General features: G+C 36.0%; 9 protein-coding genes across 9 annotated transcripts in view; 1 reads left to right on the top strand and 8 right to left on the bottom strand.

Moving 5' to 3' along the window:
• Positions 1 to 1,094, top strand: part of LOC100632356 (cytoplasmic polyadenylation element-binding protein 2-like) — a 4,218-nt gene extending 3,124 nt beyond the window's left edge. Inside the window, exon 8 of the mRNA XM_003383263.2 lies at positions 402 to 1,094. Within this exon, the coding sequence (XP_003383311.1) occupies positions 402 to 659 (258 nt within the window). The 3' untranslated portion in view covers positions 660 to 1,094. The remainder of the gene's footprint in view (positions 1 to 401) is intronic.
• A 485-nt stretch (positions 1,095 to 1,579) lies between these two features.
• On the bottom strand, positions 1,580 to 8,458 carry LOC100632230 (cytosolic purine 5'-nucleotidase-like). Its single transcript, XM_003383262.3, has 23 exons — positions 8,291 to 8,458; positions 8,128 to 8,201; positions 7,947 to 8,023; positions 7,831 to 7,871; positions 7,679 to 7,718; positions 7,555 to 7,610; positions 7,385 to 7,424; positions 7,227 to 7,275; positions 7,059 to 7,116; positions 6,869 to 6,980; positions 6,635 to 6,714; positions 6,441 to 6,534; positions 6,191 to 6,289; positions 5,992 to 6,058; positions 5,744 to 5,787; positions 5,266 to 5,333; positions 5,144 to 5,202; positions 5,016 to 5,082; positions 4,815 to 4,872; positions 4,697 to 4,757; positions 2,646 to 2,764; positions 2,120 to 2,273; positions 1,580 to 1,707 (listed from the first exon to the last, which is right to left on the bottom strand). Exons 1-23 carry the CDS (start codon positions 8,419 to 8,421, stop codon positions 1,679 to 1,681), a joined length of 1,677 nt encoding a protein of 558 aa, XP_003383310.2. The 5' UTR covers positions 8,422 to 8,458; the 3' UTR covers positions 1,580 to 1,678.
• Positions 8,459 to 8,501: 43 nt separating this feature from the next.
• Positions 8,502 to 14,112, bottom strand: LOC100632105 (chromosome transmission fidelity protein 18 homolog). Its single transcript, XM_020003319.1, has 24 exons — positions 13,865 to 14,112; positions 13,627 to 13,775; positions 13,499 to 13,570; positions 13,405 to 13,448; positions 13,042 to 13,141; positions 12,721 to 12,936; positions 12,643 to 12,675; positions 12,443 to 12,540; positions 12,268 to 12,391; positions 12,162 to 12,213; positions 12,046 to 12,100; positions 11,766 to 11,859; positions 11,617 to 11,715; positions 11,411 to 11,538; positions 11,100 to 11,140; positions 10,955 to 11,044; positions 10,720 to 10,772; positions 9,804 to 9,977; positions 9,569 to 9,718; positions 9,244 to 9,374; positions 9,087 to 9,171; positions 8,951 to 9,033; positions 8,844 to 8,880; positions 8,502 to 8,757 (listed from the first exon to the last, which is right to left on the bottom strand). The coding sequence occupies exons 1-24, from the start codon at positions 13,974 to 13,976 to the stop codon at positions 8,584 to 8,586; spliced, it is 2,394 nt and encodes a 797-aa protein (XP_019858878.1). The 5' UTR covers positions 13,977 to 14,112; the 3' UTR covers positions 8,502 to 8,583.
• A 30-nt stretch (positions 14,113 to 14,142) lies between these two features.
• Positions 14,143 to 15,312, bottom strand: LOC105315769 (protein rolling stone-like). The gene is made up of 2 exons (XM_011410516.2): positions 15,139 to 15,312; positions 14,143 to 15,082 (listed from the first exon to the last, which is right to left on the bottom strand). Exons 1-2 carry the CDS (start codon positions 15,226 to 15,228, stop codon positions 14,228 to 14,230), a joined length of 945 nt encoding a protein of 314 aa, XP_011408818.2. The 5' UTR covers positions 15,229 to 15,312; the 3' UTR covers positions 14,143 to 14,227.
• A 7-nt stretch (positions 15,313 to 15,319) lies between these two features.
• LOC105315762 (protein rolling stone-like) lies at positions 15,320 to 16,539 on the bottom strand. The gene is made up of 2 exons (XM_011410509.2): positions 16,370 to 16,539; positions 15,320 to 16,310 (listed from the first exon to the last, which is right to left on the bottom strand). Exons 1-2 carry the CDS (start codon positions 16,505 to 16,507, stop codon positions 15,504 to 15,506), a joined length of 945 nt encoding a protein of 314 aa, XP_011408811.2. The 5' UTR covers positions 16,508 to 16,539; the 3' UTR covers positions 15,320 to 15,503.
• A 24-nt stretch (positions 16,540 to 16,563) lies between these two features.
• LOC100631979 (protein rolling stone-like) lies at positions 16,564 to 17,685 on the bottom strand. Its single transcript, XM_003383260.3, has 2 exons — positions 17,537 to 17,685; positions 16,564 to 17,477 (listed from the first exon to the last, which is right to left on the bottom strand). Exons 1-2 carry the CDS (start codon positions 17,645 to 17,647, stop codon positions 16,659 to 16,661), a joined length of 930 nt encoding a protein of 309 aa, XP_003383308.1. The 5' UTR covers positions 17,648 to 17,685; the 3' UTR covers positions 16,564 to 16,658.
• Positions 17,686 to 17,727: 42 nt separating this feature from the next.
• LOC109586834 (protein rolling stone-like) lies at positions 17,728 to 19,008 on the bottom strand. The gene is made up of 2 exons (XM_020003055.1): positions 18,881 to 19,008; positions 17,728 to 18,603 (listed from the first exon to the last, which is right to left on the bottom strand). The coding sequence occupies exons 1-2, from the start codon at positions 18,968 to 18,970 to the stop codon at positions 17,770 to 17,772; spliced, it is 924 nt and encodes a 307-aa protein (XP_019858614.1). The 5' UTR covers positions 18,971 to 19,008; the 3' UTR covers positions 17,728 to 17,769.
• Positions 19,009 to 19,096: 88 nt separating this feature from the next.
• LOC105315755 (protein rolling stone-like) lies at positions 19,097 to 20,021 on the bottom strand. The gene is made up of 2 exons (XM_011410500.2): positions 19,929 to 20,021; positions 19,097 to 19,864 (listed from the first exon to the last, which is right to left on the bottom strand). Exons 1-2 carry the CDS (start codon positions 20,019 to 20,021, stop codon positions 19,097 to 19,099), a joined length of 861 nt encoding a protein of 286 aa, XP_011408802.1.
• A 192-nt stretch (positions 20,022 to 20,213) lies between these two features.
• LOC105315748 (inverted formin-2-like) lies at positions 20,214 to 27,397 on the bottom strand. Its single transcript, XM_020002877.1, has 19 exons — positions 26,435 to 27,397; positions 26,127 to 26,254; positions 25,501 to 25,663; positions 25,161 to 25,194; positions 24,954 to 25,098; positions 24,712 to 24,876; positions 24,264 to 24,624; positions 24,112 to 24,218; positions 23,908 to 24,066; positions 23,741 to 23,799; positions 23,578 to 23,689; positions 23,424 to 23,509; positions 23,273 to 23,373; positions 23,060 to 23,130; positions 22,896 to 23,009; positions 22,114 to 22,184; positions 21,714 to 21,840; positions 21,468 to 21,629; positions 20,214 to 20,939 (listed from the first exon to the last, which is right to left on the bottom strand). The coding sequence occupies exons 1-19, from the start codon at positions 26,874 to 26,876 to the stop codon at positions 20,409 to 20,411; spliced, it is 3,138 nt and encodes a 1,045-aa protein (XP_019858436.1). The 5' UTR covers positions 26,877 to 27,397; the 3' UTR covers positions 20,214 to 20,408.
• Between the last annotated feature and the right edge of the window lie 64 nt (positions 27,398 to 27,461).

Below are 27,461 nucleotides of genomic sequence, written 5' to 3'. Positions count from 1 at the left end.
GTTTGGGTGCTCGACCACATGTTCTTATGTAAACTATGACGTAGATAAATTGTCATAAAACATCATTCTGGTATGCCATTGGGTTTATAGGGAGAACCCAGTTCTCAGGGTTCCCAAGGGCTGAGAGACCCAAGACCTGAGATCCTGTGATGGCATTGGGCGACTAAGAACCTGTGAAAGTTTTATCCTTATCCCACATTCCTATAAAAAGTTATTCCAGTTTTTCTTGGGTCAAACTCAGTTGGGATATAGTATATATATATATATATATATATATATTTTTTTTTTGGTGCGTATACATGTTCTTACATGTATGTTGCATTTCAATTTTGAACTGATTCTGATGAAAATTAGATTTTTAAAGAAATTTTATAAAGTCCTGACTATTTCTCTTACTGCAGGTTGAAGTCAAACCATACGTCCTTGATGATCAAATATGTGACGAGTGTCGTGGTGTCAATTGTGACGGACAGTTTGCTCCATTCTTTTGTGGTAACATCCACTGCCTTCGCTACTACTGTGAGCACTGCTGGATCTCGGTCCATTCTGCCCCGGGGACTCAAAACCATCGCTGCTTCATCAAGGAGAACGGAGACCGCCCACGCGCAATCAACTTCTTTTCACACTTTCCCAATCCATCACCACGCCCTGTCGTTTAACTAATCCTGAAGGAGAAACAGATAAGATCTTTTGATTTTATTTGCGTTGAGTAATCCTCCTCGTCTTCCTTTCAAAATTCCCTCTTCCTCTTATTCTCATACAATTATCTTTTAATTTATTATTATTATTATTATTCTTATTGCTGTCATGTTTAAAAGAAAGGTGCGAGAGTTTGTCTGCTGTTTTTTCCTATCAATATAAAAAAGTATTTAATTTTGTCTCTGTAATAACTAACTCTCTTCGCCAAAACTTTGTTATTTTCTCATCAGTCTCTATGATTATTATTGATATATTATTGATATTATTATTTAATTATTGATATTATTATTATTATTGTTGTAGCATCAGCAACAAGTACTTTATATTGCTATCGTCATACCTCAAATTTCTCTCTCTCTCTTTCTTTCTGGTTATATTTTTAGTAGTTTTTGCTAGTTATGAACATATTGCCTCGGCTTGGAACAAGGCAGCGCTGCTATTGTCTCATGATCATATTATTGTTGTTGTTGTTGTTACCGTCAAGTTTATCTTTTTTTCTTTTCCCCTCTTTCTCTCTCTCTCTTTGTCTCTTCGTATATCATTCGTATTAGATTCATTTATTCTTAAGCTACATTTTTACCTTTTGTATAGATATAATAATTGTATTGTTATTACTATTATTATTATTATTGTTATTAACTCAAAGCATTATTTGCTGCATCTCATCATCTTATTATCATTATTATTGTTGTTATTATTATTATTTACAGCTCTTTGTTGTTGTTGTATCAATCTTTTAAAAGGAAGAGATTATTTGTTGTTAATAAAATTTGATTGTTAATTAATGAGCCCTGCCCATTGCAAATAGTATTGGAATAAAATTAATTAATAATAATAATAATAATAATAATTACTAATGATAAAATTTTTATTAAAATAATAATGCCTTGGCCAATTGGGATGATTAAAATTAATTATGATCAGAGAAATTAATAATAATAATAATTGATGAAGTTTTCTAATCAGATTCTGTCACACGCTAATTTTTATCATTAGAAATAAAACCATCTACAGAAAAAAGAAAAAACCATTATTATTATTATTAATTTATTATTATTATTATAAAAGTACAATAGTTAGAAATAAAACAGGTTGAAATGCATACACTTAGATGTAGAAAAATATGAAATTTAAGAATGAAAGAAAAGTTAGAATAATAATTTTAATAAAATAATATATTTGAGTGGGTTAGGACATGATAAAGTCTAGAGGTGATTTATTATTATTATTTATTATTATTATTATTATTTATTATTATTATTATTATTATTATTATTATTATTATTCAACAAACAGGGCAAAACAAGTTAAAAAAACAAAGTTAAAATTAATATTATTAATTTATTATAATAATAATAATTATTATTATTATTAATTTATTATTATTATCATCAATACAATAAAGAGGTAGAACACTGACCTATATCATCATCCTCAATATCAAGATCCAGTCCAACTGTAGCACTAACATTTCTCTTAATATTCCTTTTCTTCTTGTGATTGAAGCCACTGCCTAACAACTTGGGAGAGACTGAGGAATCCTCTTCTTCAGTGGAAGCAGTTTCATGAGCCATCTAGCAATAATAGTCAGTAGATGACTGCAATAATGAGGCTACACTACATTACATTATGTGTGTTATACTGTACATATAAATCCATTGGAATTAGAATGGAGTCACAATTTATCATTATCACATATATACCGCATTGTAAATACATTATTATATACTATACACTGTTACCCTACATATAAATTCATGGTGTGTTTGTGTGTGTGTGTGTGTGTGTGTGTGTGTGTGTGTGTGTGTGTGTGTGGCTAATTTTAGTCCTGCTGTAATCATGTGACATTAGTATTGCTTAGTTCTGTATTTTGGAACTTGTTGAGAACTCGATAAAATTCTCTTTTTAAGTGAAACTGTGTGTGTGTGTGTGTGGGTTGGATTTACCAGTTGGTGTGGGGAACTGAATAGATAATGGTCTGGATAGTTTACCAGGTTCACACACGAGGAGCTGTAGAGGTCAGCAAATCTACTGACCTGATTAGCAAAATACGTCAGCCTTGAGCCTGCAATAAAATAGAGAACATTATTATAAAAAGTGCTCAAAACTCAAAAATTTCTCATCAGAATTGACTCAAACTTGCTACATAGCATAAGGACATCAATATGTATCAGAAAATTTAATAAAAATTGGGTGTGATTTCGGAGCCATTTTTTGGAAAAAACCATGGGCTATAGTCTTGGGTATTTTTTTAAAAATGGCCTATTTTTAAAAATGATCATAACTTGAAAATTTTTTATCGGAATCGACTCAAACTTTCTACACAGCATAAGGACGTCAATATGTATCAGAAAATTTAATAAAAATTGGGGGTGATTTCAGAGCCATTTTTCGGAAAAAACCATGGACTATATATAGCCTTGGGTATTTTTCAAAAAATGACCCGTTTTTAAAAATGATCATAACTCAAAAATTTTTTATCGGAATCGACTCAAACTTTCTATATAGCATAAGGACGTCAATATGTATCAGAAAATTTAATAAAAATTGGGGGTGATCTCGGAGCCATTTTTTGGAAAAAACCATTATAGCCTTGGGTATTTTTCAAAAAATGGCTCGTTTTAAAAATGACCATAACTTGAAAAATTTTTATCGGAATCGACTCAAACTTTCTATATAGCATAAAGACGTCAATATGTATAAAAAAATTTAATAAAAATTGGAGGTGATTTCGGAGCCATTTTTTGGAAAAAAACCATGGACTATAGCCTTGGGTATTTTCTCAAAAATGACCCATTTTAAAAAATGACAATAACTCAAAAAATTTTTATCGGAATTGACTCAAACTTTCTACATAGCATAAGGACGTCAATATGTATCAAAAAATTTAATAAAAAATGGGTGTGATTTCGGAGCCATTTTTTTGAAAAAACCATGGGCTATAGCCTTGGAAAAAAACCATGGACTATAGCCTTGGGTATTTTTCAAAAAATGGCCAATTTAAAAAAATGATCATAACTTGAAAAATTTTTATCGGAATCGACTCAAACTTTCTACACGTCATAAGTACATCAATATGTATCAGAAAATTTAATAAAAATTGGGTGTGATTTCGGAGCCATTTTTTGGAAAAAACCATGGGCTATAGCCTTGGGTATTTTTCAAAAAATGGCCCATTTTTAAAAATGATCATAACTCAAAAAATTTTTATCGGAATTGACTCAAACTTTCTACACAGCATAAGGACGTCAATATGGATCAGAAAATTTAATAAAAAATGGGTGTGATTTCGGAGCCATTTTTTTGAAAAAACCATGGGCTATAGCCTTGGGTATTTTTCAAAAAATGGCCAATTTTAAAAAATGATCATAACTTGAAAAATTTTTATCGGAATCGACTCAAACTTTCTACACGTCATAAGTACATCAATATGTATCAGAAAATTTAATAAAAATTGGGTGTGATTTCGGAGCCATTTTTTGGAAAAAACCATGGGCTATAGCCTTGGGTATTTTTCAAAAAATGGCCCATTTTTAAAAATGATCATAACTCAAAAAATTTTTATCGGAATTGACTCAAACTTTCTACACAGCATAAGGACGTCAATATGTATCAAAAAATTTAATAAAAATTGGGTGTGATTTCGGAGCCATTTTTTTGAAAAAACCATGGGCTATAGCCTTGGGTATTTTTCAAAAAATGACCCGTTTTTAAAAATGATCATAACTTGAAAAATTTTTATCGGAATCGACTCAAACTTTCTACACGTCATAAGTACATCAATATGTATCAGAAAATTTAATAAAAATTGGGTGTGATTTCGGAGCCATTTTTTGGAAAAAACCATGGGCTATAGCCTTGGGTATTTTTCAAAAAATGACCCGTTTTAAAAATGTTCACAACTTTAAAAAAATATCAGCTATTTATGCTGCATTTTGTCCATTGATTATGGGGACACTCTGAAAGACTGAGAGAGAGCGAGGGTAACTGAACTAACCACATCTCAGTAGACTCCCAAGTGAGTGTGGATAAGAATCTTCTATCATTTGTGAGGTATCCTAAAGCAATAAAATAAAGCCATCATACACTCACTGTATGTAACTCATTGCCTGTACCCTAATTGCTGTCCTAATGGCATCTATGCTTGGTAAGTCTTGAACACTTTCCTTAACACTACATGTGGATTATGAAGGACAGTACATGGTGAAGTATACTACCAGTATTATTATTATTATTATTATTATTATTATTATTATTATTATTATTATTATTATTATTATTATTATTATTATCATTATTATTATTATTATTATTACCTTGATCTCTCGTCATGGTACATCTCCGATAGTAGAAACTCAAGGTTTTGTATCCGTGTTAATAATCCTTACAAATTAATAATGATAACATAATTAATAATTATTAGCAGATGCAAAAGCAGCTGCACCTTTTGCATTTTCAAATGTAGTTATCTCAGTGATTAGCTCCGGTATAACTAAGAAGGTTCTGAGAGAGAGAGAGAGAGAGAGAGAGAGGACAAATAAATGTCTACATTATTTGCTTGGGCACCTGAATGCCTGCTCCTTCTTTGACTTGATAATATCACCAAAAATATGGTCACCAACATACAAAACTTCCTAAAGAATCAAAACAAAAATTTGACTTTGATGATACATGAACAAGCAATGGAGTGCCAATAGTCTCCTTTCATGTAGAATATACCAAATGCCATTACAAAGAATTGAATAGATTCATGTAGTACATAGAGGATATAGTGAAGAGTACAATTGCCAGTTCAGTTACCATAATCTGCCAAACTTTTATTACATGTAATAGTCAAAAGGTATAATGGTGGCTCTAAACATGCAAGACAATAAATGACAAATAAGCCTCCATTGTTATTGATAATATATGGGATCAAGGTATTATCAATACATTGTAGGCATAATATTGTGCCAGGTTGAAATGGAAGCCTAAACCACAAACCAAAACAAGACAAAGAGGGAGGGAGGGAGAGAGAGAGGGGGGAGGGGACACAAGCACAAACCTTTCCCTGAGCTCCTGCTATCTTACAGAAGGCATCAGATGAACCTAAACAGGAGAGAGAGAGGGAGAGAGGGAGGAGAGAGAGAGGGAGGAGAAAGAATGGAAGTAGAGGGAGAGGAAATATTGTAACAGCACTACAGATTTTATTATGATAATTTTACTTACACTAAACACAAATTGTAATAACACCACAGATATCATGATAATTATAACTACATTACACACAAACCCATGAATATACTTGCATACCTCCAGAGAATACTTTTCCAGGAGTAAGTTCACCAGCAAACCGACCCAACCTCAGTGAACCAGTACTCTATAGTAACACACAATTAATGCTTAATGATAAATATATCTTAATAATTAATATTATCTAATAATTAATATTATCTAAATATAATCTTTAAATCAATATACAATGTAGTATTTCACAAATCAACGTCTATACCTCATCAACTTCCCTTAGCATGCTTCCCTCCTGAAAGAACAGCGGCTTTTTAGCATCAACGATAATATAATCAAAATAAGTCTTCCATTCCCTAGTGACCTAAGGAGATAGGGTGAGAGAGAAAGAAGAGGGAAAGAGAGAAAAGAAGAGAAGACATTAGAGACAAATAAAATGAGAAAGAGGACAAATAAAATAAGAAAGAGGTATATGATAAAGAAGATAAAATAGAGATTATAGATATGCTCCTTACATCAGGTAGTTGAAACAAATAGCTCATTATCTTGGAAGTGTACTCATACCCGCTGTTAGTAGCTATGAATAGCTTCTTGCCAGACTGGCGTAACCTATATTATAAATGTATCAAATAACACACACACACTCTATGGTAAAAGGATCTGTCATCAATACACTTGTACAAGTACATTGTAGCCCTCCATTACTGACCTTTCTATGCAGCGTGGCAGTCTGGGGTCTCTCTTCACGTAGAGTGGAAGGTTTTCAAGCGTGAGTTTCTTTAGATCACCCTAGGGAAGAGAGAGAGAGGGAGGGGGAGATATAGAAAGATTGCAAGATTACAAGAGACAGAGAGATACATTGATGCATATTAACATTTCTTCAAAATACAGTAGCTTAACATCATGAATAACATAAAGACATTGAATTTCTTCATAAAGATACCTCGATATGTGCCCAGTCAATGGCAGTACGTACATCTTGCTGTATCATCCTGTAGGTAATGATAACGTCGCCATTCTTAACTCCAGTGTACTGATCAGACCCTTCCTCTATCCTATAAAAGGTGAATGTAATGAAGACACAAAAGGACACCACATGTGTATATTGTCATGAATGAATGAAGTTGATGTACCTCGTGTATTGAGGATGAGCATCAAAGAAATGAACCAAAGCAGAGAGTAAGAAAGTTTCTATATAAAGAAGAGAAGAAACAAGGCAGAGAAGGAGGAAAGAGAGAGAGAGGGGGAAGCAAGATGAAGGAAAAGGAACTACATTTTGAGTCAAGTCTTTCTCTGCTTACCAGGTGTGTGGAATAACGTTTCTAAACTGAATAGTCTATCATGATTGACCTAAGATATGTCATACGCATAATTCAAGAATGACACATGATACCAAAAATGTGATTATAACAATACCAGAAGGATAATGATATGACTGGTATGTGTTGATATGGCTTACCTGGACATATTTATTAGGATAATAGTTCCTTATCTCTGACCTGTCATAAAATAACAAAGGATCACACTAGTGACCTTATGATGCTAAAATTAACAATCAAAATGAGTCTAGTATATACTATATACTACTACAGTGAGTGTGTGTATGTGTAAACAATTTTAAAAACTAACACAGATAAAGCAGAGAAGCCATGATAACACGATAGGATATTACCAAAGGAGTCCAACTGCATGAGCAAAAAGATATAAATATATGGACACGTTAAGATGGACACGCTTTAATGGAGGAACTAACTTTTAGAATGTTACCATATCTTCTATCAAAGAACAGGCCCCTAGAAAATAAGAGAGAGACAGAAAGGAGAAATAAGATATAAGATATATATATATATAAGAGAAGGGAATGAAGAAACAGAATAATTTAAAACTGTAATTATCTTGAAATACCTTAAGGCAAACACTTCATCATAAATAATATTTTCAATCGACTTATGAGAGAGAGAGAGAGAGAGAGAGAAGTAGAAAAGAAGATACAACAGGTTCATATGATCATTCTCACATACCCTGGGGTAACCAATGGACACTAGCCTTTGTACGGCTAGCTGATATGCTAGCTTGTCATATTCTGGTGATCTATATACTAAAAATAAAATATAAATATAATTTATTATAACATATTATATATATATATATTATATATAATATATAAAGTACAAAAATAATAGAAATTATGAACATACTCACCTACTAAAGTGTGATCCATGTCAAATCCAATATATTTTATCTTATCCATAGAAATACTTCTATTGACGAACACTCTGTGACAAAAAAGGTATTACATAATACAATAAGGGTTGCTTCGTAAAGTATATAATTCTTCATTTTGTTCTTGGCCTTTCTTTCTTACCGTCCCTCTCTGTCTTTGGCCAGCTCAGTGAGCGACCTGTCTTGCTTGTTTCTTTTGCAAGAATCGACCAACTTCTTCAAATGATCGTCAGAAATGACACTCGCACTTCCATTCTCAGCAGCCATCATCATCTTGACAGACAAGAAATTAAGAAAAAGAGGAGTGGTTTGTTTTGGCGGGCAATCTCTGCAATCAAATCACAGTAACCACATACCATCAGCTCTGTGAATACTAATGAATCTTATTATTATTATCATCATTTTTATTTATTTATTATTATTATATTATTATCATTATAACAGATCTTTCATTCGGACAGTTTTCTTTATAGCATCCGAAAAACCCTCGTTAAATTTAAACCAAACTGCAGCTGAGGTACGACTATCATTAGCAGCCTCTTTGGCCTCTCCCTCCCCCTCCTCTCTTGCTCTCTTTGTGATTGGTCGTCCAAAGAAATCCCGTGCAACCTAAAATTAAAAGAATAGAGCTAGCTAATACCATATGTCTATGTACATATTCATGAATATTATTGACTATGATACATTCATTGTACCTTTTTTCTTTGAGGAACAGAAGCAGCTATTGATAACCTAAGAAAGGAACAAAGACAAACCTCTCACTCAATCCATTACTGCTCTCTCTCTCTCTCTCTATCCTAACTTGCTGCTGGGGGTGGTTTTTACAGGCGCTGCTACTGTTGGAGCTTCAGATTTAGCATGTCTTTTCACTTTAGCTACTTCAATCTAGAGAACACATGACGTGTAAGCTAGGCTAAATGTACATACGAACTACTCACTTCTCTGGCTAGCATTTGTTTAGTACCATACTGCAGCTGTTTCTTTTGAGGTAACCCTGGGAACTGACACAGGTCACCAAGATCACTAAAAGAGAGAGAAAGAGGAGGAGGAGGAGAGAGAGAGAAGTCTATAAAATGGGAGGGGATGGCATCTTACGGTTCAAGATTATAAGTATATTGTCCATCTGGTGTTCTCTCTTGAATATAAGTTAAATTATACGAGATCATTGTATTGACTATGTCAGACAATAGTGACTTTTCAGACTGAGTGTACAACTGGATATTGACCTAAAGAACAACACACACTTTCACAATGAAAACAAAAATAAAAGCAACATTAACTGCTCTTTATTATACAAGTTTCAGTATGGGTGCATGCTGAAATCAAGCATTATTTCCAAAATATCCTCCATTTTGTTTCACTTTTGAATACCATTAGGTTACATAGAAAGCAAATAAAAATGAAATGTTTGAAAGCTCACTGGTCTTAAGTTGGGTCTGATGACATCCAGTAATGTCGGAATGAAATACACAGCGGAGCTATATGGGTCGATATCACGTTTCACAAGAGGATGAGAATCAACCAGCAGCTGAGAAACTAACTGACTGTATCGCTGATACTTCTGATTATTCTAGAGAGAGAGAGAGAGAGAGAGAGAAGATAAAAGCACATTAACCTTATCTAGTATATTTCTCCTCTCTCTCTCTCTCTTTTACTTCGAATTGTGTGTGAGGGTATTGGACACGGTAGCCGGTGACAGAGACAGCATAAAAGAAGTGAAAGACGACCGATACAAAAGGCATGTACGCCATTAACTGGAAGACTTGAGATGAGAGCATTGCTGAAGACAACGACTGATAGAACATGATCCAATCCTGAGTCTCTGCTACCTACAATAGTACACCATTTAGTATAATAACTACAGTATGTGCAAATTGTAACTTTTATAATTCTGTTATGGCCCCCTCTTATACTGTAACTTTTTAAAATTTTGCTATGGCCCCTTCTTATTCTGTAACTTTTTAAAATTCTATTATGGCCCCCTATTACACTGTAACTTTTTAAAATTCTATTATGGCCCCCTATTACACTGTAACTTTTTAAAATTGTGCTATGGCCCCCTCTTATACTGTAACTTTTTAAAATTCTGTAATGGCCCCCTATTACACTGTAACTTCTTAAAATTGTGTTATGGCCCCCTCACATCTAAGCCCATAGATAAAAGACAGTACACAGAGAGACTACTGACCAAACTGTACTACCCCATACAACCTCTGCCAATAGTACATACAGTACTGTCATTTCAATACAGTATTATGTGTGCACATTAATGTTTCATATAAATTATAAAAACTAGGCCTCCGTGAAGAGGCCAGTAAAAAAATTATTTATAGACTCATCATGTGTCCTCCCCCACGGAAATCTTTAGTAAAAGGCGAAAGATTTATTCGATCTGAGGGAAGACCAGAGTTGACCTACACCACTTTTGCCCAGGCTTATATACCAACAAAACTAGTTCAGGCTATGATGGGTGCCCCAGTTTGCACTACTGTAATGATATTCATAGCCCTGTGGCAGGAAGTGGCTAGTATCTATTACTACCAAAGTATTGCATGACACGTTAGCACTTACTATTGCCATTCCTGGATCTCTTATCTTCACATTGAGATAGTTCTCAAAAAGTCCTAGAGTAGATCAAGTGAAGAGAGAGTCCAATGATAATAAAGCAAGTATTAAAAGGTTGATCATAAAGAGAAGAGAAACAAGAAAATAAAAGAAAGAAAGAGAGAGCAGAGAGAGAAAGAAAGGAGAAGAACAAGAGATGATAGATGGAGGAATACAAGCATGATGACATGAAGCATTAGACCTTGCATAACTCTCTCGTACTCTCCTGTGCTTGAGGCTTCAGATAAAATATGCCAGAATCTGTTAAACTGAACATTCTCATTACTTCTACCTAAATTATAAAATAAATAATAAATACACATTCATTGTGCTGATGTACATCTTACGATCATTGTCTGAGCTCATACCACTACCAATGTAAGTGTATCTATAAATGAAGAAACAATTTAAAATGGAAAATAATTCTTTTTAAAATCCAATTTTGATCGGAATCAGCTCAAACTTTCCATGTAACATAAAAGACGAGTATATCCATCAGAAAAAAAATTATAAAAATAGAGAATTCTCTCCTAGTCATTTTTGACAAAATACCCTGTACTATAGAACATGGTCTTTTGAGCAACTTTAAAAATTCTTAAAATTAAGAATCAGCTCAAACTTCATATATAAGGTAAAAACATGTACATGGTTAACTTGCTTTTTGGCAGAAGGTAGCTTGAAGACTTCTTTCCAGAAATAAAGAAGGCTTCTCTGTGAGTCTTTCTGCCCCACTGACATCGCCTGTACCGCTGACAGGGAAATATCAGCCCTTTTACGATGAATAAACTAATAAGAAACAGAGTAAGAGGAACAAGAGAGGAAGAGAAGGAGAAAGCAAAGTAAGAAAGAGTCTATATGGGTTACCTGTAGCGTATTCAAGCAGGTTCTAATATCATTGTCTGTTTTCTCACAGAGCGCCATTAGTGTTGAAGTGGTAGTTGATATTCCTTCTCTCCTACACACCTACAAAAAAGAGGCCATTAGGTTATAAAAAGAGTACAATATGGTCTCACATCCATCAGCCTGTTGGCTAGTTTACCAGTGACAGTAATGGGGACTGTGAAGACTACAGCAAGCTGCTTCAAGGTCCTCAGGGAAGTAGCATACCTGCCAATACATATACTGTATACATCATGTACACGATTTAATAATATGAGCTATATTGATGCTCTTATGGAATGGGGGTATAGCATCTTTTTTTGCATAAATGGAATCTTAAAAGAAAAAGGAATGTGTACAGATACAAAATTTGTGCACTAAATTAAAAAACACAAAATCCAAGAGTACACTTACAAATCATTGCATATACAAATGACAGGCCGTGAAAGAAGAGGTCTGGACTTTTTACCTAATAAAGATTATGAACATCGATTATTTAATCAAAATTAATATTAATTTTGATAAAATACCTCTAGTTGGATTCTTTGTCTTTATAACATCCACCAGTACATTAATGGCAGCCTATACAAGAGTAAGCATGGAGGATGTGTGTGTGTGTAAATTGGAGGGACTCACAGCAGGTGCTCCATCAATCTCATCAATGATCAAACAATTTGGTTTACTGCTTGAGGTGAGGACCGACTGCATTTCAGTCGAAGACTCGAGGATTTTACGAAATACATCGGCACTTCTGTCATCACTGAGACAGTAAATGTATGTGAAGAAGAAAAAAGATAAAGTGACTTATTACCTGGCATTAACCTCCACTATATTGTATCCACACTGCCTGGCAACAGTATGAGCTAATGTAGTCTTACCAATACCAGGAGGACCACACAAGAGAACTATCTAGAGAGAGAGAGAGAGGGAGAGAGAGAGAGAGAGGTGGCGATATGTATATGTAGTTAGAAATTAAAACGTGGCACATTTAAACAATCAAAACAAAAGTACCTTCTGTTTCGGCCTGCGGTGCTCATCTAGTGCCTAATAAAAAAATATAACTATTAATAACTAACCACACCCACTAACATCATTAGTAGCAAATGTCTTAGGATCGTAAATCTCCCACGGCTTATGTCCAACGTGCCCTCCTCCCCTTCCTCTTCCTCTCTCTCCTCCTCTGCCTCTTGTTTTCTTAGGGTCTTTCCCTGACTGTATGTTGACAGTGTCTCTGAGGTGAGATGGTTTACTAAAAACGGTCTCGTCCCATAGTTTAAGCCACGACAACAACGAGCGATTAACACTCTATAAAACAAACAAAAACAATAATAAACAAATTGTAATAAATAAATTTACATGTACATGGATTGGTTTATCATTAAAATCCTTCCCTCTCTCTCTCAATCTTACATCATCACTGAGTAGTTGTATATATTCTCTTGGAGAATACTTGTCGGCCCACAGCAGTGATTCTGATCCATCTTTCATTAGGTCAATAGAATATTCTTCACTAAAACACATCGCAAATCATAATGACCACACACATACAAAATCTAGCCAAAGTCCCTGCACTATAGTACAGGGACTTTGGCCTAATCTTTGAGCAATTTTAAACAAAATCCAAATTTGATCGGAATCAACTCAAACTTTCTAAGCAACATAAGTACATGTATATGCATCAGAAAATATTATAAAAATGGTAAATTCTCTCCTTTTTAATTTGGGCCAAATTTGGCCTGAGATACAATTACTTTGATAAGTGCAGTTGCTTACTTTATAAAGTCTGCATCAGCTGCTTCCATTAATCTGCTGTACCTCTAAAACAATAGTAAATGGTCAAGCCAGGTGAAACTTATTTTGATAATACCTTTTCTTCTACTGAACTCAATAGCTCTTTAAAAGGGACGGAAAGAAGCTGTGACTTCAATGCTTTAAAATTCTGCATAGGACATACAGAATATAATACTAAAATATTATTATCATTATTATTATTACTTTCTTGTTGTGTAAATGTTGTTCATTCTTTATTGGTAAGTAAATACAGTCCCCACTGGTATTAATAACCCTAATGATGTCATCATCCATTGAAGGGTATGCTCCTCCAGTATTAGTGTATTCTATACGCTGAATCTTGGATTGAGGCTCTATACAATAATTATAAGGAATAATTATTATGATTATAATAAAGTTTAGAGCAATTATAATTTAATATTTTGATTTATTATTATCATACCTGTTGGCTCTGTTTCTTCATCACTCAAATATCTTTTCCTGTTCTCCTCAAATAATGGTTCAGTACTTTCCTCTGCATCTTCTCCTAATTCTAAGCTTTCCTTCTCGTCCATTCTCACACCCTCTTCTTCAGGCTCAATGCATTCTAAAACCGTATTTTCTTGCCGTAAACTATAACCACGTGCAAACACGTGAGATATGTAAATAGATTAGAACAAGCATTGATACATAAAACAATGTATGCAGCCACAATTTCCCCATTCTCCTATTGTGCTGTTATTTTAATATTTAAAAATAAATTTTTAAAATAAAAATTCACAAGTAGACTAAGCATCAAATTAAAACAGCTGTCAGCTTTCAAAAATCAAACAACATTAGCATTCTCTTCACTGTCCTCACTGATAATATTAGAGCCATCAATCATGACAGTGTAACCTTTCCTCTGATCAATTTTAATCTTACAATAGCGTATGCAATAGAGCAGACCTTCTCTGCAGAGATAATTGCAGTAAAAGAAGAGATGAATGAAAGGGGCATAGACCAATGCACCTCCAACAGCAAGGGCTGAAGCAGGACCAGGTGAGCTCCCATAATCTAGTTGTGGATAGATATAAGTGTGATTATGACCATCTGTTCCACCAATAGCAAAGTAGACGCCAGAGAAAGTGGTATAAGTGACAGAGATGATCATCAAATAGATGAAATGGTAGATACGTACTGGGATTCTACTGATCCATAAGTCCAGTAGGGCAGCCACTCCATTGAGAAGATGCATCACAATGTTTAAGTAACTGAACAACTCTTCCTTGCCCAAGTTGGAAAACAAAGGCCAGTAAAGGAACGTTATCGATACAGCAAGCTCGGCACCTATGACAAAAAGGAACCAATTAACAATCTCGTACCATTGGAGAGAGTTGTGAGCTTTTCCACAGCATCCAGTAGGCCTTGGGCTTAGCTCACACTCCATATCTATCAATCCTTCATCTCTTGGGCAATCATAACAAGGAGGGCAGTTCTGTTGCATAAAACGGACAGTGACACTGATACTGCTCCATATAAAGTAAAGGGTGAGCAAGGTCAGGCCCCAATCGGTCAGATAAATATAAAAGTACTCCTTGTTCCTTATGAGCGCCCAGCAATAATGTGAAGAGAAGAAGAGAGCCATGAGCCATTTGTAGACTATGAAAATCCACTGGATATGTGGGTTTTGCGGGAGCCACTAAAAAGACAAACAAAGGATATAAACATTGCACGGTCGGTTTCAAAGTCTCTTACAGGAGTGTAAGCAAATGCTTTCCAGTTGTGGTGGCAGAAAAAGAGCCTGGAAATGTGGAACTCCCACCACAAAGTCTTCTTACAAGACATCTTTGATCAGCTTGACAATCAGCAAGGGCGTGGCAAAGATACTGCATTGCATTGTTCTTCATGATCTGACTTGATTCGTGATGACGTTTATGCTGAATTAGTTATAAGAGACAATGTAAAAAATTTATGTGTAGGAAGGCCTAAGACAATTGTACTAGACTATACTGTTTATATAAAAGTGATATAGATCTATAATTACTATAAAAATGTGCATCGAAGATTCCATTGTTGACACTATAGAGATATGATAGCATCAATAGAGTAGTAGATTCCAGTTAGACAACTCTACGCTTAAAAACTGCACTATCTTGCTCATATGTCTTCTTTAGCCACTTGCATAATCCTTTTTTGACAAGGCCATATAATATACCTTCTCTTAGAAGGTAGTTTATGTAAAAGAACAACTGAACAAGAGGTAAAAAGACAAAAGCCACCATGCACGAAACCACAGCTGCAGTGGCAGGTTCATTTTCATAGTCAATCACAGGATAAATGTAAGAAGTATTCCGTGCACCTCGTCCACCAGCAGCATAGTAGATCCCAGTGAATGAGACATAAGCTATACCAACCATCATGATATAAATGAAATGATAAAGTCGTACTGGTGTCCTAGTGATCCACACTTCAAAGAAAGCAAAGACGCCATTGAGCAAGTGTAGCGAGATATCCCAATGCCTTACTGGGTAATCCGACCTGTAAATCAAAGCCCAGTATAATACCACAATAGAGAAGGCAATGTCAATTGATATTGTGAACAGCAGCCATTGTATGTAGTCATACCACTTGAGGGTATTGTGAACCCATCCACAGCATCCAGCAGGCTTTGAGGGAAGATCAATGAATGTCGTAGGCTGTTCCTTCTTACAGCATGGAGACAAGTACCAAATGAAACGAGATGTGACAGAGATGGTGCTCCAAAGCAGATAGAAAGTGAACAAAATGTAACCAATATTGGTCAGGTAGACAAAGATGAACTCTTGCGCAGATTCAATGGTGAGCAAAGCATAGATGACGTGGAAAAGAGTTACGAGCCACTTGTAAACAACATAGATTAGCTGAAAGTAAAATCTTTCTGGTAACCACTACAAAAAAATTGATTAGATCTGAGCCTTATATATACAAAATGATGGCACTGGCTTACTGGAGTATAAGCAAATGCTTTCCAGTTATGGTGAGACAGACAAACTCGCGAGAAGTGAAACTCCCAGCAAGCAATCTTCCGACAGTCCATTTTTAGATTAAAGCCAAGGAATGCATGCAAACACTGCCAACCAAGCATATAAAGCCAGCAGAGGCTAAAGGGCGGGGCTCAATAATTCATCTAAAAAGATCTAATTATGTTTTATTATTATTGAACTAAAAATAGCATTAATTAACAAGATGTTGTAGGTTTACTGTAAACAATGTAACCAGTTCATTTCCTGCTTTCCTCAGGCGTTGACTGTTTCCTTGAAATCGTCAAACTTAGTCTTGTCTTCCTTGCAGAGCCATTTGAACACTCCTTTATATGCAAGGGTACGGAGTATAGTCTCTCTCAGGAGATAATTGGCATAATAGAAAAGTATGACGGCAGGAGCAAACAACATTACAATAGACATAACCGTGATTGTAGCATTAACTGGCGAATTACCGTAATCAATGATACTATAAATGTAAGGATCGCCTTGTTGATTCTCGCCCCCAGCAGAGAAATAGATTCCGGAGAAGACAACGTAAACACATCCAAGTAGAACAGCATACAAGGCATGATAGACACGTATGGGTATCCTCGCCACCCAAACCTCAACGACACTAAAAACCCCGTTTAAAAGATGTATAGCGACGTCCCAGTGTGATATGGGACCTCCCCTGTAAATGGCGGCCCAGAATAGGACCATGCTAGCAAGGGAAATACCAGGGCCAATGATGAACAGGAACCAATGTATAATGTCATACCAAGCAAGTGTGTTTGTACGATAGCTACAAAGACCGTACGGTTTTGAAGGAAGAGCACAACGAGATGGAGGATTGATCGGCTTGCGCTTGATTCTCTCGATAGGCAGGGCGAGTCTTATGTAGTATACAGTGACAGAGAGGGTGGCATAGAAGAGGTAGAGGGTGAGAAGGTTTAGGCTCCAGGTTGTGAGGTAGATATATGTAATCCCTCCATCTGAGATCTGGTTCCATATAAAGTATATGAAAAAGAAGGTAAAAGTTATCCACCTGTAGACGAGATAGATCCACTGCCAGTAGACAGAATCAGGCAACCACTAGGAAAGAAAGAAAAATTAATTTAGTGACACCAATCAGTTGCGGGTCTAGTTCTCACCGGTGTATAGGCAAAAGCCTTCCAGTTGTGATGAAAGAAAAAGATCCTAGATATGTGGAGCTCCCAACACAACGCTTTGAACCAATTCACCTCTTTTACCCTTCCAGACATTGTACAATTTATCGTCCTAGACAGACTTTTATGGTGGTCTATGGCGAGGTTAATATTATTGAATATTGATTGACATTGTGCATCACGTGATTCAAAAATAATTAATTATTATGCAAAATAAATTATTCCTGTATAATAGGTTCCATTTCATTCTCTTCTCCAAGCTCTTTCTCCAAGAGCCATTTGCAATAGCCTCTTTTAACCAAAACATGAATCAAGCCTTCTCTCAGTAGATAGTTAGCATAGAAGAATAGATGCACCAAAGGAGCATAGATCAAAGCTGCAGCAAGTACGAAGAAGGTTGCTTTAACTGGGTAATTTCCATAGTCCAAGATAGAGTAGATATATCTGTCATTATTTTGAATATTTCCACCACCTGCTGCGTAGTAAAATCCTGTAAAAGTACAATACGTTGCTGAATAAATGATGGTATATATGACATGGTGTGCTCGAAATGGGATTTGTGTGATCCACACATTAATCCAACTTAGTAATCCATTCAAAAGGTGTGTGCTGATCTCCCAATGGTCGATGCCCTTTTTAGGATTATAAATGAATACCCAATATAGAAAAATAAGGCCTGATGTAGCCTCTCCAGCAAGAAAAAAGGAGATCCAGTGAATGCATTCGTGCCATTTCAAGACATTGTACTTCAGCCCGCACCAGCAGCCAGTTGGCTTAGAGGGTAGGTCTGTAGAAGAAACTACCTTGCGCTTCTCACTATTACATTTCTTCTTGCAGTAAGGAATGCCAAGTTTCATGTGGTGCACTGTGACTGATATGCTGCTCCACAGTTGATAGAATGTGAAAAGGTATTGACTCCAACTGGTGAAGTAAACCAACGTATACTCCCGTACATAGTAAATGATCAAAATGAAGTAAATAAATGAATAAATGGCAAGAACCCATCTGTATGCAAGATATATACACTGAAAATGTAGAGTTGGTGGTAGCCACTACAAAAAAAGAGGAAGCATGAATTACTGATCTACTATGAAAATTACAGCTATAGCTGCCAAATATCTACAAATGTGCTACTGAATAGTAATTGTGCGACCAATAAGGCAATAATCTATACAATGAATAAAAGGCATTTTATGTAGATACCAGTAAAAATTCTATGACAGCTGGTTAGCTATAACTATATAGTTTACTGTATACATTACACTTATGGGATGTGTAAATTACTCTCTGCTTAATATATTTGTCAACTCCTCTGCATGCATGCCTTACTGGTGTGTAGATAAAAATTCTCCAGTTGTAGTGAAAGAAGCAAAAATTCGAGACATGGAGCTCCCATCTCAGTCCTCTTAGTAAACTCATGACAAAAGTGCTTATACACTGAGGTTAGAGCAACTTGCTGCAGCAGACCTTGTTACAAGTAGTTATAACTATTAATTTTATTATCTTTAATAAACATTAATAAATAAAACAACAAGGATGTCAAAGTTAATGAGACACAATCCATTTACACTTCTTTGCAACAAAACGAAGCATGCATTCTCTCAGCAAATAATTAGCATAAATGAACAAATGGACTGTCGGGCAGAATATCAATACAATAGAGATGGCAAATACTGCAGCACTGGCTGGAGCACTCTCATAGTCAAGGGGAGTATAGATATAAGATGCATTATTGACGCCATTTCCACCACCAGAGCCATAGTATACAGCAGTGAAAAGGACATAAAAAGCTGAAACAGAAACAATGTATGCAGCATGATAGATCCTAACAGGTATTCTGGTTACCCAGACCTCGAGAATTGCTGCTACGCCGTTGAGAAGGTGGAGGGCAATGTCCCAGTGATCTGTCTTTGACGTGTGAATGAAAGCCCAGTACAGGATTGTTATGCCCACTGCCAGGCCACTTGATATTGTAAAGAGAAGCCACTGGATGTAATTATACCATTTTAGGGTATTGTGCATCAGTCCGCAGCAACCTTGAGGCCTTTCAGGAAGTTTGTAGAATACAAAAGGGTCTTCTTCACTTGTTTTGTATTTCTTGCAGAAGCAGGGCTTCATGTAGTGGATAGTGATGATAATGCTGCTGAATAAAAGGTAGACTGCTAATACTAGCACACCCCAATATGTCAGGTAGATGAAGAAATACTCTTCAGACCTTCCGAAAGAGAAAAAAACGTAAAAACTAAAGAAAATAGTCAAGAGCCACTTGTAGAGAAGGTATATCCATTGGAAAGAAATTTTCTGTGGTAGCCACTAAAATCATGAAAACAAAACCAGTAATAGATAATATTATTAGCAAGACAATTGAACCACTTACAGGAGTGTAATAAAATGCTCTCCATTCGTGATAATAGAAGGAAAACCTTGATATATGGAGCTCCCAGCACAGAGCTTTCTTGAAGTTTGTCATGATAATCTTATCTGTTTGACAGGCACGCCGAGCATGCATAAAAAGTTCGAGCCACGCCCTTAAATTTTACAATTAGTGCGAAAGTCAACTGATAAAGCATCAATGTGGTGTCGTGTAACACTAAACCCAACTAAGGAATAAGTGAAAATAGAGCCTAATGAATATTTGAAAGGTGCATAATTACTACAATTATTTCTCCACCTAGTCATATGAAAACAATACATCATTATACATCCCAAGTCACGAGTACACGAATCTAAGGCATTAAGTTTGAAACTATAGTGTTGAAATATAAAAATGAAAGAAATAATCATATAACTTAGAAAATTTTCATGCGATTATAAAAACTAATAGATAGACTCAAATTTAGTTCCATATATAACTTGCTCATTGCAATTGTAAATCCTTCTTTATGGCGTCGGCCATTCTAAAGAGCACTTTCTCCAAATCGTGTTTATTGCTACCATATATGGTATTAAATTTAGCAAGAGGTTGGACCGATATAGAGCGGTAGAATCCACCAGGTCCCTGCCCGTGAGGAACATCACCAAGTGACGCTTGTTTGCGTTTCAATGATCTAGGTGCACCAACACTTAGCAATCTGCTATACCCTACTGGGCCAGTAGCACCAAGTGGGTTAAGGTACCCTGGCTGCGTCATGGAGTGAGAGAGGGTTTTTGGTTGCTGCTCCTCGTATTCATCGTCTTCGCCAAGAGACTCGAGTCTAAACGAGGGAGGAGAATACAAATGAACATGATGAGGCTGGCTTGTTGGAGTGATAATGTCAAAGTCGTCCTGAGTAATAGCGTTGATGGCAGCCTTGGTGTGTGTTGGTTCGGCCTCCTCCGGTATAGATTTGATAGGCTCCGGCTCTTTTGGAGCAGTTAATGATGGAATGGGTTTAGTCTGTGAGACATCCTACAGGATCAAGAAGGATGACCACATAAGTGAAGATTCAACTATAAACCATTATTAACAAACACATTCACTATAGCAGATGTCGTTATTATAAATTATACATTATTTCAGTAAACAATATGCTCTATACATTGCGTACACTGTTTTCCCAAAATGCCCATTAAATTTTCATAAGTGTACACAGCTGCCTGTGTGCAGTAGTAAACTTTGTTAATTTCAATTTTCAGTGGAATTGTTGATGTTCTAGGAGAACACTTGGCTAGTGCAGCAGCAAACATAGAAAGCTATTGCCACGAGGGGAATAACTCAATTAATTACATCTAAAGTGCTCGTAGGAATGAAACGACCCACTGATGGGCTTGCACTAAAAAGGAATTGTAATGTCTCCTTATTAAATGGAGTGTGAAATACTATACATATCAATACGCATAACACACATAACACACTAACACGATAATCATAAATGTACATATATGAATGTGTCACTTTGGAGGGTAATTAGGTATCGCATGACTGGTATTTCCTTACTTTTATACACTTCTGAAACACTTCAACAAAATTCCACAACTCCTCAAAAACCTTGTTAATAAAGTCTGGCCTCTCATCACAGAAATACTCAGAGACAGAAGAGGTTTTGGTCCTCACTGACTCGACTTTGGTTTCAAGTTTACGTAGAACATTGTCGGCATTCTGTAGGTAAAGATACAATGAAATAATTTTATATTAAAAAGAGTAATGTATATTTATGTGTGTCCATATAAGTGCAGCTCATACAGGAATGAATACTGTCATTTGCTCAGCAAGGTCATCAGGAGGTCCACCATCTTCAAGATTTGCTTTATATCCATTGAGTTCCTCTCTGAGGAGACTAACCTCTTTCTCAACATCTTTAAATGGTATACTAAAGAATAAAAAATAATAATGATATAATAATTACAGCATGTTATATCAAGTGTATAATGTATAGAGATACTTTATTAGGATTAAGGATAACAACAAGGAAAATCTAATTATGATCCTAACAAGTCAAGTACTTAATACGTGCTACTCACAGTACAATAAATATAGTAATGTACTAGAGTCTAATCATTTTAAACTGGCAAATTTGATTTATTAATGGGAAGTGTTTACTGACACTCGCAGTGGATATTCATTTTTAATATCACAGGCTTACCGGCTCAGCTCTTGAAGATGGGGCATCTCTGAAGGGAAATCAAGTAAATGAGGCAAATAATTCTCTATAACCTATAATGACACGTAGTGATATTAACATAACAATAAAATTCAATAACAAGTCAGTATGTTCTATAATGAGGGTATTCACTAATGAGTATGTTCAATAATGAGTGTAGATGGGATGCAGTCTTAATGACAAGGATACACCACCCACCTATACATACTACACAAGGAGTAAAGCTCCTTTGAAAACGGATGAAATAGTACATATCTAGACATCTTGACTCTAAGTCTTATGCTAATATTAGCTCACAAATTGTACTATACCATGAATGTACTGATGACATGCATAACAATCCCTAATGAGGTTAAGTGGACTTCTACTAGTAACATTACAAGAGCAACTCATAACATGCACATAAGTATACTATTATTAGTACAATTCATAACATTTCAATGCATTTAAAACAACAAATTAGCATTACAAGGGAAGTGACATCAGCTAGGCTTAAAATAATAATGCAACCCCACCCTTTAAGTCATGAAGTTACTTAACTAATTACTAGTGATATTTTACAGGTTAACTACACATAAAGCTTCTATCCATTGACTCATTCCTTTTATAGAAAGCATCCTTAAACACAAGCTAGCATATCATTTATTTGCAAAGCAATATACATTGTACTAAGACTCTTTTTGATAAAGGATACCTCCAAATATATACTGCTTGAACTAAAGTGGCTGTTATTAAAAGTTTACTGTCATGTGTGTTGTGCTTACAGTAACAAGGTAATGTATGAAGTTGGTTCCTTTGGTATTGACATTGGCCACAAGGGCAGTGAACTGTTCCAGGGATGGAATGGTGAATCCAAACGCTTTCCCTTGATTATTGTTCTGTTTGGAAATGACATTAACAATCTTATTTTGTGTGCTGGGAGTCTTACTCCATTTATGATGTTTCCAATAAGTAGAATAGTAAAGAAGACTTCTCTTAGTGATTCTGATTTTACTAACTCTTAGTGGAAGAGAAAGAGAGAAATAAAAACCGCTTCGTGTTATAATTATAGCTAGCTACAGCTCAAATTTCAGTGACAAAAATGATGACAAGTATAATCATAGTAATTAGTAGTGACAGAAAAATGCAATTATAAACATACCATCAAGTCCAAGCTTAATCAGGTCCAGAAGTTGAGATAAGTGCTGTATCGACTCATCAAACGTTAACTGGAATTTCATGACTTTGACTCTAAAAAGACACCTACACAAACATCATCAGTATATGCAAGGGCTTGAACAGATTTATCATACCATGGGATCTGAGAGATCCTGTATATGAATCTCTCGGATTTCCCCAGTGACTCCTCTTCACCATCAAACTCACTTAGAGTCTGAGCCTAAGAGAAGGACAGATGGAGAAAGAGAGAAGAGAAGAGAATGACAAAAGATGATCATAAGTATATACTTCTTTCTTTGTTAATGCTTTCTCTATTGTATCGAAATGATGAGCAGCAAGCTTCTGCTGTGGATGAGAGAGTCCAACTTCAATCATTTCACAAATAAGGATAGTAGAAATACTGAATGACAAGAAAAGACACAATAGAATCACAGCTCCTTGTATACTGTACCTCTTAAAGTCATTGAGTATGATACTGACATTCATTTGAGTTTGCTGATCTAATTCAACCTAAACAAATGTAAGATAGTGAGACATTCATGGCTGATTAATAATGATGCGCATATTAGTTGTATAGTTATGATTAATAATTTTTTTGTCACAATTATAAGCTCTCACTTGTTTGGGCCCATCCTTTTCTTCCAGTGTTATGGTCTTGAATTCATTATGAAAGAACTTTTCAACGCTTTCCTTGATAATATCAACATCAAATGGAAACTTAATGCTATCTTCAATGTGCCACAGTGCCTTGCTGTCCCTTGCTACTTTCTCTGGCACCTACAATCCATTAGAGGAAAGGAACTAGTAAATAAAGATACGTACCTTTTTCCAGTTGACCCTTTTCATTTTGACTGACGGTTTCATTTGTCTTGCTTTTTGAAACAAACTCAAAACGACCTTAGCAACACCCCAAAATTTAGAACTTGAATCTGCATGCATCATCATAAACATTATGATACTGAAATATCATTTACCTGATTGAATACCAGGAGGAGGAGGGGCTCCAGGGGCAGGAGGAGGGGGAGGGGGAGGGGCTCCAGGGGCAGGAGGAGGGGGAGGGGCTCCAGGGGCAGGAGGAGGGGGAGGGACTCCAGGGGCAGGAGGAGGGGGAGGGGCTCCAGGGACAGGAGGAGGGGGAGGGGCTCCAGGGGCAGGAGGAGGGGGAGGGGCTCCAGGGGCAGGAGGAGGGGGAGGGGCTTCAGGAGTAGGAGGAGGAGGAGCTGAAGATGGAGAAGCTTCAGGAGATTTTGAATTTTTTGGGGCAATGGGAGGAGTCTTTTCTTTTTTACGTTTTTCTTCATTTTCAATAGCTTTCTTAAGCTCTTCCACAGTCACCTATAAAAAATAAAAACAATATAAAACAATATATTTTAATAATAATAATAATAATAATAATAATAATAATAATAATATTTCTATTACCCTGCGAGCCCTTTCCACTTGCACTGGGTCAGTCATGGCAAGTGCCCTGTCAAGAAAGCTCTCCAAAGACTGGAAGACTGCTCCAGTCCGCGGTGAGTCCCTCTCTAATATAAGGAGCTTCTGGAGTACACCAAGGAATGAACCAGAATGCTCAGTATTGAAGAACTATGGAGAAAAAACAACATAAAAGAAAGAATTGGAAAAAATAATCAATACACAGTTATAATAGATTATCTGTATACCTTTTCAAATACAACTCTGTAGACATCATTGTGATTATTAAGATCAACACCACCTGGAATTTCAGCCAAGCTGTTATCCTTCTCTTGTTTCAGGTGATAGATCTTTAACTGTTGGAGTAAGGACGGAGGCAGCTCACTTGTGTCGCTATAAAAGAGTAGTCATACTCTCAATAGAAAAAGATTAGTTATTGTACGTGTAATACTAACCATATCTCTTGTATGATATCTGGTAGCTGCAGAGCTATTTTAATGAGAAAAAAATGTAATTTTAATGTAAAACATCTGTCAATTACTACAGAAACAAGGTGCTTCAACTTTATAAGGTGATTCCAATCAAAATTGAATTTTTACAAATTTTTAAAGTTACTTAGAAATAGGGCCAAATTTCACTATAATTGAAAAGGAGAGATTTCTCCACTTTTATAATTTTTTCTGATGAATAATGCATGTATTTATGTTGCATAGAAAGTTTAAGCTGATTCCGATCAAATTTGATTTTTTAATGAATTTTTAAAGTCACTCGAATATACATGTAAATTATCCTTACCATTGAAAGCACTCCTTAGCTGAAATCTCTCAGTGATGTCATCACAAGATGCAATGAGGTAATTAATGAAGGCCATTATCATTGCTTGATACTCCGGTGGAGATAGGGGACTCCTCAACTCGTACACTAACAGGCTGAACCTGTGACGCAGCTGATACTGAATCTGTAACAAGAGAGTGATCATTGTACATAATTAGACAAAGACATTATCATTATACTGTACATTTGATCTACTTGAATCTTCACAAAATATCAAATAACATAATTAGGGGCATAAAGACAAAATAGTAATTGTATTATAGCATCCCTAGACAATGCTATTAAACTAAAAGCTTATAGCCAAAGGCAAAACTGCTATAATCATTTGCAAATAGTTAAATGATAATGTACATACTGTACAAGATGATTTATTGGCAGGAGTAATATTTTGGCGAATTTGCATGTGGAAAGAAATTGGCAGATTTTGTATTGGCTATTTTATGCCATGTGCTACTGAGCATGCTCAAATTAAAACAAAATGGCGGATTTCATATTGGTGATTCTTCATAGAGCTGCCAATCGCCAATATTAATTCCTCGCCAATCGCCAATATTAATTCCTCGCCAATAAATCATCTTGTACGGTACCTTGTGATTGTCAAATGCTTTAATGGTAGCTCTGAATCCTTCATCTGAGTGTCTCGATATAGCACTGAGAATGAGTAGGCAATATATCTTAATGAACGCACTATCCACTGACATTGGCAGGTGCATTACTACAAGAAAATACCACAAAAGAAATCAAACCAGTACATTAACAATTAAAAAGTATCCTAAACCCACCACAGGAATGATAAACAACAATCTCTCATGCACAACAGCACAAAAACAACAGCACAAAAACAACAGCACAAAAACAACGATACAAAAACAACAGTATCATGTCAATTATATACCTTTTAAAAGCCTCTCGATATATTTGTTTGGTGTGGCTCCAATAACCAGCGTGTCTAGAGCATCTGGTGAGGAGAGGAGAGTCCTAATGCATTCAACACATCTTAGCAGGCCTTGCTGTTGGGCATCTCCTATTATCACGCCTTCTTCATTAGGGATACACGAGTCTAGCATAGTCCACAGCGCCTCCAATCCTCCTGCGTCCAAGAAGCTTTTAATCCAGTCCTTCTCGGCAGTCCTGAGCCTCTTCTTCAGAGCAGTAGCTTGCCAGGGGTCATCCAGAGAGCGGACACAAGTTTCAGGGTCCGCCTCGAATATAGAGTTGAAACTGGTTCCATCAACGTCTAAGCTTTTAAACTGACCCTCCAGACTATTCCTGGCTATGACTAGTGGATGAGCAGCTCCGTGAGGAGAGGAATCATCGAGAGCTTCTTCTTCCTCCATTATCAGAGATCATAGATGTACACCCACGTGGGAATAGCTCTCCCACGGCAACCCAGTATGCTCCCACGCAACACAGAGAGTTCCTTTCCTTTTCAGTTTTTAACTTTTCAAGGTTATAATACCAACATTAGCAGAAGAAACCTTTAAGAGCCTTCTAGAGAGAGTACCCAGGAACTTTTAAACTTCACAAGAATCCTTTGTGGTTGCTAGCATAAGTTAACAAAGAAGATAATAAGTGTCCAAGTTCACAGTACATGGCTATAAGGCATTTACACTGTATATAATGCAGTATTGTAATGACAGTTAGTATGTGTAGGCGAAAAAATCACATGCTGTTGCGCAAGCGCGCGGTGGCCTAGTGGTTACGGGGGTGGGCCCGGCCTTGAGGCAAGAAGGTCCGGGTTCGAATCCCCGAAACCGCATTTGTAGACTTTCTTGTAAGTTCTTTGGTAGGTATTCTTGTAGGCACTAGGTAGGTTATAAGCCGTGGCTGGCTTCAGTGGCATGCAATTACATGTAAGTACAATATACTGTGTCTAATATAGTTTAATTAGTATGCATACAGAGCTTACATTATAATGCACA

Source organism: Amphimedon queenslandica, unplaced genomic scaffold (genome assembly GCF_000090795.2).
Source record: "Amphimedon queenslandica unplaced genomic scaffold, v1.1 AMPQUscaffold_13513, whole genome shotgun sequence".
Taxonomy (NCBI): domain Eukaryota; kingdom Metazoa; phylum Porifera; class Demospongiae; order Haplosclerida; family Niphatidae; genus Amphimedon; species Amphimedon queenslandica.
This window is presented reverse-complemented; position numbering and strand designations above follow the sequence as displayed.

What these genes read in the sequence shown, in the direction of transcription:
- LOC100632230 (XM_003383262.3), bottom strand. Translation starts at nt 8,421, where the DNA reads ATGATGATGGCTGCTGAGAATGGAAGTGCGAGTGTCATTTCTGACGAT. An exon ending in GCTCATCCTCAATACACGAG is followed by an intron (nt 6,981 to 7,058) that starts GTACATCAACTT and finishes CACCTTTTATAG; the next exon opens with GATAGAGGAAGGGTCTGATC. An exon ending in TAGCAGGAGCTCAGGGAAAG is followed by an intron (nt 5,334 to 5,743) that starts GTTTGTGCTTGT and finishes TTGATTCTTTAG; the next exon opens with GAAGTTTTGTATGTTGGTGA.
- LOC100632105 (XM_020003319.1), bottom strand. Translation starts at nt 13,976, where the DNA reads ATGGACGAGAAGGAAAGCTTAGAATTAGGAGAAGATGCAGAGGAAAGT. An exon ending in CCTGCTTGAATACGCTACAG is followed by an intron (nt 11,539 to 11,616) that starts GTAACCCATATA and finishes GTTTCTTATTAG; the next exon opens with TTTATTCATCGTAAAAGGGC. An exon ending in GAGATCCAGGAATGGCAATA is followed by an intron (nt 9,978 to 10,719) that starts GTAAGTGCTAAC and finishes GTACTATTGTAG; the next exon opens with GTAGCAGAGACTCAGGATTG.
- LOC105315769 (XM_011410516.2), bottom strand. Translation starts at nt 15,228, where the DNA reads ATGTCTTGTAAGAAGACTTTGTGGTGGGAGTTCCACATTTCCAGGCTC. An exon ending in AAGCATTTGCTTACACTCCT is followed by an intron (nt 15,083 to 15,138) that starts GTAAGAGACTTT and finishes TTGTCTTTTTAG; the next exon opens with TGGCTCCCGCAAAACCCACA.
- LOC105315762 (XM_011410509.2), bottom strand. Translation starts at nt 16,507, where the DNA reads ATGCTTGGTTGGCAGTGTTTGCATGCATTCCTTGGCTTTAATCTAAAA. An exon ending in AAGCATTTGCTTATACTCCA is followed by an intron (nt 16,311 to 16,369) that starts GTAAGCCAGTGC and finishes ATTTTTTTGTAG; the next exon opens with TGGTTACCAGAAAGATTTTA.
- LOC100631979 (XM_003383260.3), bottom strand. Translation starts at nt 17,647, where the DNA reads ATGTCTGGAAGGGTAAAAGAGGTGAATTGGTTCAAAGCGTTGTGTTGG. An exon ending in AGGCTTTTGCCTATACACCG is followed by an intron (nt 17,478 to 17,536) that starts GTGAGAACTAGA and finishes TTTCTTTCCTAG; the next exon opens with TGGTTGCCTGATTCTGTCTA.
- LOC109586834 (XM_020003055.1), bottom strand. Translation starts at nt 18,970, where the DNA reads ATGAGTTTACTAAGAGGACTGAGATGGGAGCTCCATGTCTCGAATTTT. An exon ending in GAATTTTTATCTACACACCA is followed by an intron (nt 18,604 to 18,880) that starts GTAAGGCATGCA and finishes CTTTTTTTGTAG; the next exon opens with TGGCTACCACCAACTCTACA.
- LOC105315755 (XM_011410500.2), bottom strand. Translation starts at nt 20,021, where the DNA reads ATGACAAACTTCAAGAAAGCTCTGTGCTGGGAGCTCCATATATCAAGG. An exon ending in GAGCATTTTATTACACTCCT is followed by an intron (nt 19,865 to 19,928) that starts GTAAGTGGTTCA and finishes TCATGATTTTAG; the next exon opens with TGGCTACCACAGAAAATTTC.
- LOC105315748 (XM_020002877.1), bottom strand. Translation starts at nt 26,876, where the DNA reads ATGGAGGAAGAAGAAGCTCTCGATGATTCCTCTCCTCACGGAGCTGCT. An exon ending in GATATCATACAAGAGATATG is followed by an intron (nt 25,099 to 25,160) that starts GTTAGTATTACA and finishes ACTCTTTTATAG; the next exon opens with CGACACAAGTGAGCTGCCTC. An exon ending in TGTTTCAGAAGTGTATAAAA is followed by an intron (nt 20,940 to 21,467) that starts GTAAGGAAATAC and finishes TTGATCCTGTAG; the next exon opens with GATGTCTCACAGACTAAACC.